This window comes from Fulmarus glacialis, unplaced genomic scaffold (assembly GCF_000690835.1).
Source record: "Fulmarus glacialis isolate BGI_N327 unplaced genomic scaffold, ASM69083v1 scaffold14972, whole genome shotgun sequence".
Taxonomy (NCBI): domain Eukaryota; kingdom Metazoa; phylum Chordata; class Aves; order Procellariiformes; family Procellariidae; genus Fulmarus; species Fulmarus glacialis.
This window is the reverse complement of record NW_009196017.1, coordinates 2,036-11,264: the sequence shown is the minus strand read 5'-3', so window position 1 is coordinate 11,264 and position 9,229 is coordinate 2,036. Positions and strand designations below refer to the sequence as shown.

At 46.4% G+C, this 9,229-nt stretch overlaps 1 protein-coding gene across 1 annotated transcript; it reads left to right on the top strand.

Moving 5' to 3' along the window:
- Positions 1–671: 671 nt before the first annotated feature.
- LOC104069989 (DNA-binding protein RFX2-like) lies at positions 672–8,433 on the top strand (the record flags this gene model as incomplete). Its single annotated transcript, XM_009572064.1, has 9 exons — positions 672–790; positions 1,098–1,210; positions 3,279–3,430; positions 4,407–4,504; positions 5,151–5,300; positions 5,691–5,899; positions 6,221–6,374; positions 8,054–8,096; positions 8,245–8,433. Coding segments are annotated over 9 exons (1,148 nt in total), but the record flags the coding sequence as incomplete, so codon positions are not given.
- Between the last annotated feature and the right edge of the window lie 796 nt (positions 8,434–9,229).

Genomic DNA, 9,229 nt, shown 5'->3' with positions numbered 1-9,229 from the left:
AGGTCTGTTGGTTCCCTCTAAGAATGTTTTTAATCCGACTGGTTTTATCCAAATTGGATGGAGGGAGTGGAGGTCCTGAAGAGCCTTGCTAAGATGGGCAGCCGGAGGGAGAAGAGCGATTCTCTTCATTGCAAAGGCAGCAATATGTATCCGATGCAGATGATCCATACAGACCTCCTCCTTGGGAGACAAGCTTTCTGGCTTTGCTGGTCATGGATCTACGTGTCTCCATCACCTCCAGTAGGGATGCCAAATCCTGGCCAGCTCTGAGCCTTCTCTGAAATACAATTGCTCCTGATACGTCTGCTGGCCAATTATATTTTCCACTGTACTCTCAAAATACCAGAGAGGCATTTTTCAGGCTTCAGAGAAAATCTAATGGGAAGTGCAGTAGATGAGGACAATGTATTCTTGTTTCTTTTATTACAGAGAGAAAGAAAACGTTTTCCTTTCCACACTGAATAAAACGGGCTGCGGTTGTTCGCTTTTTGCCCAGTGTAGCAGCATGAATAGGAACGTACTAGATTATCGGTCTCATTTCTCCTGTTTCTTCCCCAATTGAAACATGAGAGAGAGCCACCAGCGACAGCAGCACCTTGCACCCATTTGTAGTCCTGCGTAACTGAGTGCTCCTGACTCTCACCACCTTTCCCTATCTTTTTTTTCCCTAGATGTAACCCATGTCTTTCCTGAGTTCCCAGCCCCTGATCTAGGTAATATCCTCTTACAAGAAGGGGTCACCATGAATGATGTGAAAACTCTGCAGCTTCTTTACAGGCGACACTGCGAGGTGATTATTTGGAATATTTTTAATTGATTTATTGATTGATGTGGGACATAATTCATGTGCTCTTAGGAAAAGCTAGAATATAATAGGGGATGCTTGATTTGCTAGGTATTACAACTCAAATATTGCGCTTTATGTTATTTTTTCATTGTGTGACCTGTTTTATGTTATCTTGGTTATTAAAACAATGCCCTTTCCGTTATTTTTCTTGTAAATTATTTAATCTAAATGGCAGCACATGAAATTTATGCTTACACTGTGTGACAAGACGCTAGCAGAGCAGCTAATGAGTTGTACTCTTTGTTGTTAGGCGACATTGGATGTTGTAATGAATCTTCAATTTCATTATATTGAGAAACTGTGGCAATCCTTCTGGAGTCCTAAAACACCATCTAGTGATGGCTCTACTGCCCTGCCGTCCAGGTACACTGCTGTGCTTTGATTATTTCTGAATGCTCCATTTTTTGGTGGTATTTTCTCTTTTAAAAATGCATGAAGCATTTTCAGCTTCATTAGGCATTTTGAGTGCTTCGTAGGACTTGAAAGTATTTACTTCCCTGCAGAATCATTACAAAGAGCATCAGAAGTGTTTGATATCGTAATGACTGCACAAAGTTCAGACCTCCAAGGAAAGCATCTGCTCTGATTATGTACATCTATGTGCCTTGTACCTCCTGTAACAAGTGCTAATCCAAACTGCAGAGAGCGTTTGGATGGATGAGAATGGGATGATGCTTTCGTAAATGGTCAGCAGGAGCAGACAGTAATGATTCCATGTCATTAGGTATCAGTCTTGAGCGACATCTCAGACTCTGAGGTTTTAGTGACATCTAGACTGACTCGCTTCTTTAGATGGCTATCCAAATCTTTAAGTGCCTCGTGTTTTGAGGCAGATAATGGCAAATGAAGCTGCTCTGATCTTTGTACTCCTGCCGGGCTCGTTATTGCCTTTTCTTCATCCTTTATGCGTTGGTGGTCTGCTGCCAAGAGACAGGGGAATGGAAATAAATGAAAATAGAGAAAATTGAAAAGGTGAAGGTTTCTTGTTAAAAATTTCTATTAAAAGTCTGTACTGTCCACTTCTACAGATTATATAAGGGCTTCTGATACTGACATTTTATATTCAGAAGAAAAATGATAAAAGTTTGAGTAATAAGCAAATACCCCATAATAATCAGTAGAATATGGCCCTGTTGTCCTCAGTAGATGTTACCCAATGGATGTTTTCCCACAAAGAATCACTGTAGCTTTGTTTGATTGTTTCAAAATCTCCTTTAGTTAAGGGTATATCTCCAAGGCATATTGCAACACCACAGAGAGAGCGGTGCTAGGTACAAATAGGCTCACTGGGTACTGGAGGCAGCATTTCTGCAGGGCTCTGTCTAAACTAGCGTATGTTGCTAAGGCTGTGTGCTTTAGTACCCCTCCATACCACTGCTAATAATCCAGATAAGTAAATAAAACACTCCTTCCCCCTGGTTTATATATACACAAATAAAACCAAAATGGTATCAAAGTGGAAAACTGCTTGAAAGCATGATAAAATGCAGAATATGGTTCCACTTAATAGAAAGTTTAGGTACTTGTTGGCCAGTTTCTCCATGTGAGTGTTACAGGAGTATGCCTGTAGAGTTCATTTACAAAAACTGCTCAGGCAGAGGCTCTAAGTACCTCTTTATGGTATGTCCAAGGCTTGGCTTTGATGTAATGCATGGGGAGAGTCCCTTGCAAATTCCCAGTTCCCAGCATAGTGTCTTAGCAGCTCCGCTTTGATGCTCTGGCAGTGCATTAAGGCTTCAGTTTTCTCTGCTTGCTGTTTAAGCAAATATCTTATGCCTTAATCAAGCAGAAAAAGTTCCCATACATCTATAAAGTAGATAGAGTAGTAAAAAAGAAAATAATGCAAGCTTGATTGACCTCATTCAGTTAGAGGCAATATGCTCTGTTCTCATCAAGACACCAGATCTTTTTCCTTCTGAAAACATTCAGCATTTGAAGGTGTTAAACACCTCGAAACCATTTGTAGGATCTGTCAATACCGACTAATCTGCTCAAAAAACATTTGCTGCAAACATTTTGTCCCCACTGCTACAGCTGAGGAGGTTTAGAGCAGAGAGAGGTGTGAAGGTTTTGGAAATAGCTGGGTCTGTAAGGAGGCACCAGGTAAGCCTTTGCTTGCTGAAATGGCTGTGCTGAAGTACAATTCCCACATACACATGAACATGAGTCTGTGAAAGGCAACTGAGCCTAAAGACAGAAGAAGCGAAGGCCAAACACCGGGAGATATGGATTTGAGGGAAAACTGACCCCACAGACAGAGAGACGCTTGCAGGGTCAGCAAAGACTTGTACAATCAATCAAACATTTCCTTTCGAAAGAAACATGAATGACTTTTTTCTGCTGAAAGCTGGGGTTAGAAATCGAGAGGAAGGGTGAATGCACTGAATGCAAACCTGCTGCTAACGTTGCTTCCCTCTTCCTCCTCCCACAGCGATGAAGAACACGAAGGGACCCTCCCAAAAGATAAGCTGATCACTCTGTGCAAATACGAACCCATCCTCAAATGGATGAGAAGCTGCGATCACATCTTATACCAGGCCCTGGTGGAGATTCTCATCCCAGACGTGCTCAGACCAGTGCCCAGTGAGTATCCCGCGGCGTGGTCAGGAGGACACAGGTGGTCTCAGCTCCTGCTCCTCGCTGGGCTGAGTCACGGGATGTTGTGTCTGACAAACAGCAATCCATGACTCACTTGGTCTGGCTACCGCTTGCCACAAAGATTTCCATTGTAAAAGCTGCTTTAGAGGTTTTTGTTTTGAATGCAAGCTAAAATATTATGGCAATAGCAATATTTCTCCTGCAGCGTTGCTCTGTGTCGACGGTACTTTGTGGCCCCTGGAAATTCCCATGCTTTTTAAAATTTGGTTTATTGCATATCACATCTCCTGACTTTGGCTAGGAGTCAAGGTAAAAGCATAAGCTTAATGCACAAGTAAGTACAGCTAATCCTTGTGAGATGTTTCCTTGGAGATTGTATCTTTATTTATGTAGGACCATCCTGTCCCCTACTGCATCTCCTGAGAATTTGGGGTCAACTTTCGTTTGGGAGATTAGTGATGGGATATCGAGGGTTTTCTCTCTGATTTGGCTCCTCAATGAAGTCCGTGCGTCAGTCTCCTGGAGGCCTCAACTCAGCCATAGACTGGTCTGAGCAGTACTGGAAAGCCATGTCCCTCTGAGCTGCTGTTGTCAGTCTACATGTTGGGGCACATGTGTGTCTTTGAAGAGCATATTTCAACGTTTGGAAAATGCTCAGAAGGACCATGAATAAGAAAAGGATAAGAAAGAGTAAGAATAAGAGTAAGAGTAAGAGTAAGAGTAAGAGTAAGAGTAAGAATAAGAATAAGAATAAGAATAAGAATAAGAATAAGAATAAGAATAAGAATAAGAATAAGAATAGTTTGAGTGCATCTCAGGACCCAGCTGGTTTCCTTGATGCTAAATCGAGATCACAGCTAACCAGATCAGAGGCTGTGCTTTCCACAGCAGTCCTCAGCTAGAAAGTTGTGTCCAAAGATGATATGGAGCAGCCTTTCTAACTCTGCAGACTTCTTTGCAGGCACACTTACACAGGCAATTCGTAATTTTGCCAAGAGTTTGGAAGGGTGGCTGATGAACGCCATGAGTGAATTTCCCCCCCAGATTGTCCAGACCAAGGTAAGCACAGTGCAGGTCAGGGGTATGAACTGAGTGCGTGTGTGCGTGTCGCAGTGTTCCACAGTGACTGGAAATCACTGCTGGGGTTTGGCCACGTGTACTCCAGACTAACACGATGTAATGAATAATTATGAACCAAAATCAGCAAGGAGCGGGAGGACAGGTAGGGCAATTCCTTTGTAACCAGAACCTGATGGTGCTCTGTCCAGTAAGCCATTCCCATGTCCTGAAATTGCAGATAAAGCTTTCTGGAAGAAAATCTCTGCACTGGGATGAAGCTGTCCTACTAGAAAGTGCAGGACACCTCATGGACTGAATGGCATTGCAGAGATGGAACCTAAGGCTCATACTCCCCTTTCCTAAAGCCGTGAATTCTTGCAGCCTGTTCTCACCTTGCTGGTCTCTGCGGAGTGTGAAAATCTGTTAGTTTAAAGAAAAGAAATGCAGAGGCTGGTTTGTAAGATGCAACATATGCCGCAAAAGTGCTGCTCTGGAGCGCACGTGTATGCTTTGGACAGCAGCATGGGTGGAACTGTGCAGGTTACCCCAGCTGATGTGTGCTGCGTGTTTGAGCTCAGCATTGGGAAGAGTTTGCCTTCCAGCTCCGTGGCCTCCTGCTCGCGGTGCCCTGCGTGCTGTGTTGCAGGTCGGGGTAGTGAGTGCCTTTGCGCAGACGTTACGGAGATACACATCCCTGAACCACCTGGCTCAGGCTGCCCGTGCGGTGCTGCAGAACACTTCCCAGATAAACCAGATGCTCAGCGATCTCAATCGGGTTGACTTCGCCAATGTGCAGGTAACTTACGGTATCTTTTCCTAGGTTGTGGTGGCTAGAACTGGGACTCTATAATGAGCTTGTCTGCTGGTAATCAGCATCTTATTTCCAATACTAAGAAGCAATTAAACGAACAATTTAACGGGTTTGGTGTTACTTTTCCAGGTAAGTCTGCTATCTCAGTGTGAATAGTGGAGAAGGTACTAAGGAACTTCTGTAAGAAGTAGTGCTACCAACAATAATATAGTTCTAATAATAATATTGTACTGTGGTCTGGGCTGATCGGAGGAGACATGATTCAGAGCTGGTTTGGAGTCCTTGTCTACTAGAAATGAAGTTGAATTCCTGGGTTGGGATGCAACAACCATGCAGGCTTGGTGTGAGTAACTCTCAACCCTTCTTCCTGAGCAGGAGCAAGCCTCGTGGGTGTGCCAGTGCGAGGAAGGCATGGTACAGAAGCTGGAGCAAGATTTCAAGCTCACTCTGCAGCAGCAGAGTTCTCTGGACCAGTGGGCTAGTTGGCTGGATAATGTTGTTACTCAAGTCCTGAAGCATCACGAGGGCAGTCCCAGCTTCCCCAAGGCAGCCAGGCAGTTCCTGTTGAAATGGTCTTTCTATAGGTACATTTTCTTTCTCACTTTGGAGATATTTCTGCATAAATAGCTCCTTGAAAAGCCAAGGCCAAGTTCTTTACTCCCACGCAACTCTGGTTAACTGTTGCTCTGCCCTGGTACGGAAGGGAGTCTTGTGTCTCCTGTATCCTTTCAGGATGGGGATAGGATACTCCATCAACTAGTTTCTTAAAGTGCTTTGATACTCTTGGGGTAGAGGTAGAAACAGAGCACTGTGTCCCACGGTGCCTTCAGGGTCAAGAATTCACATCAGCCGTGATGCAAGTGTAAAACACAACCCAAATATTTTGTTTCCCGGCCATTTTCCAGCTCCATGGTGATCCGTGACCTCACCTTGCGCAGTGCTGCCAGCTTTGGTTCCTTCCACCTGATTCGCCTGCTCTATGATGAATACATGTTTTATCTGGTAGAGCATCGTGTTGCCCAGGCAACAGGGGAGACGCCGATTGCTGTAATGGGAGAGGTGAGAATTGTTTATTCCCTAGAAACAAACCCAAACTAAGCTGCGCTTAAAAAGGCACGAGTGGTTCACAAACCACACTGTGTCCTGAACATGTTTTTATAACCATCTTTGCCAAAGGATTTACTGAGTTTTTTTAGTGCCTGGCAGGAAGATCCAGCTCCTTAAGCGTCTTCTGTCCTGGCTCGCTAATACCTGAGCTGGTGGGTTTTGGGGCAGTTGAGTATCAGCTGGGCTTCGGAGGCCTGGAGGAGGGAGGAAAAGGATCTCCCCGCTTCTCTCCATAACCTGTGGGTACCAACCCTGACTTTGGGGTTCCCGCTGGGGCAAAGTCCCATCAAACACAAAAATTAAACCAAGCATAAAAAGGTCCAAAAGTTACTTTCCCTGCAACTTTCAGTGGTACCGTTCATTGAACTTCTTCAGGCCTCTGCAAGCTCCAGAGTTACATGCACAGTCAGCCACTCTCTCCGTTTTTGACTTGAAGAAGAGAAATGATGGGTTGTTTGTGTTGGGGTGGAGGGGATTGGTTTTTGTTTTTTAAGAAATCAGACAGTAAATCTGGTGCCTGGTGCCTAGCTGAAGCTACTTCCAATTTTTCACTCTGAAATGCCCAGATTTAAAAGGCCCAGGTCAACCTGTGACAGCAATATAGAAACTACTGTTAGATTAAAACTGATCTCATTTGCTCCTTGAAGCTTGTAGCTTTTCTTCCTTCCATGGGGCTCATGTAGGGGAGCCAGACAAATCAATTGTATGCCTTTTGCTTTCCCTTCCCCTCCCATTAGACCCATGCTGTTGCCCCAAGTCAGCAGCGCTGCAAGTTCCCGCTATTCCCTGCAAAACCTCTGTCTTTATTGAGGAAGGACAATATTCCTTTATTTAAAGGAACATGAAAGGCAGAGAGTGGCTTCCAGCAAAACCTAGCTGTGGGAGGCTTTCATCCTTCAGGTTTTGCCTTTCCTTCTTTAAACGCCTGCAATATTTCTGTTCTCCAGGAGGAGGCTGATTCTTCCCAGCAAAAGAGGATGAATCGTGTCCTTCCATTTCCATTGCGTGCTTTATAACTCCTGCTCTCCTCAGTTCTTTCCCTTGCCCAACTTTGCATGACTTTTCAGCATTATGTTATAGCAATTTAGTGTTTCAGACCTTGTCACAGCAGGAGACAACACATCTCCAGAACCAGTTCTCTGGTTACACTTGGCACCGTGGCCTTGCAAGCCAAAGTACTTTCCTGACGTGAATGCAAAGGCTTTGCAGAGAGTTGCACAGAGGTGGATTGATGGTAGGATCCCAGGAAAGGTGAATAGCTGGCATGTCTGAGCAGCTGCCCAACAGATACAGCAGGCTGGAGAAAAGGCACCATCCTTTGGTCTGTGACAGCACGTGGTCGTGACTTGGGAGACAGAAAAGTTTCTCCCTTCGTTCCAGAGCTCAACCCTGCTCTGGATTGTTGTGTGTGGTGTTTGCCCAGAGGTTTAAATGCCAGCGGCAGACTTTTCCTCAAAACATGTGGTTGGTTTTGCTTTCTGCTCTTCACCATCGGCACTGCTGATGCTTGTGGTTTCTCCTGAGCACTTAAGCTGCTTGTTAGAATTGCTTGGAAATAGATGCCAACTTGCAGGTCTAGCGCCTCGGGTCTCCATAAGCCTCACTTACCTTGTAATTCCTTTTTCTTTCAGTTTGGTGACCTCACATCCCTGTCCCCAACACTGCTGGACAAAGGTATCTCCTCTCCCTCTGTCCCGCTGGGTCAGGGTTGAATCGCTGTGGGAGGGGGAGCCTCATGCTGGCTCTTCCACCCTGCTTTGTTGGGAAGAAGGACCTCTTCCCCTCCGGTCGCTGCTCTCATGCTGAGACCTGTCCTTTGCAGATGACATTAGTGACCTGGGCAGCGAGGTGGACACGGACTCCCGGAGCGTGGGGGAGCCGCTGGTGAAACGGGAACGCAGCGACCCCGGCCACTCGCTGCAGGAGATCTGAAACGGGGACTCGGCTTTTCTCCGGCTGGACGAAGACACCCGGAGCCAGGTTTGACAGTCGCAAGCCTGAGTCTCCCCGTATCTGCGTTATTAGTGCCTCTTAGTTTCTCTTTATGTTTACTTGTGTTTGAGGATGGGCTCCGGGGGTGAGCCTGGGCGGGCGGTGGGACAGGGCTGGTTTGTCCGCCTGCTTTCCTCCAGCATGACTGCTGGCTGGAGGGCGAAGGTCCCAAGTCTGCTACCAAGCGATGGAAGCCTCCCTGGTCAGCAGCGCATCGGACGTGCCTGGCGAGGAGAGGCTGTCCTCTCCAGCCTGAGCGAGGCGGGCAAACGAGGCTTTCTCTTTCAGGGAAGGTGGTTTGGGTTTCTTCCCCACTTCTCAGACTTCACTGTGATACAAACTTGAACCAATCAGTGCCCAAGAAGAAGGAAAAATACCTGACCCTTCTCCTCCAGCCTTTCAAGACAAGCTGTCCTGGCTCTGACTTTGCCAAATCATTCGTGCCGGACAGTTCGTCTCTCTTGTACCCTCCTGGAGAGAGAGCTCCGGGCTGCACATCCATCTGGTCCCGGCGGAGTGGTGCACGTTCGCGCTCTGGGACCGACACATACGTGCTCTGGGACTGATACGTGCTCACTCTGGGACTACGGGACAAGCGTTCCCACCTGCTCCCGTGTCTCCCCAGCTGGGTTTTTTCATCGCTGATCAGCAAATGCTCCTGGGACACTGTCAGGCCAACTCAAGATACCAAAGGACTCTGAGGAAGCAGCAGCTGGTCGCAAAGCGTGTTCGTTGCCCCCTGCGCTCTGATGCCCACGGGGAATCCCACGGGCAATCCCATTGCCCGGGCAAATCCCCATCCTCACCAGGGTACC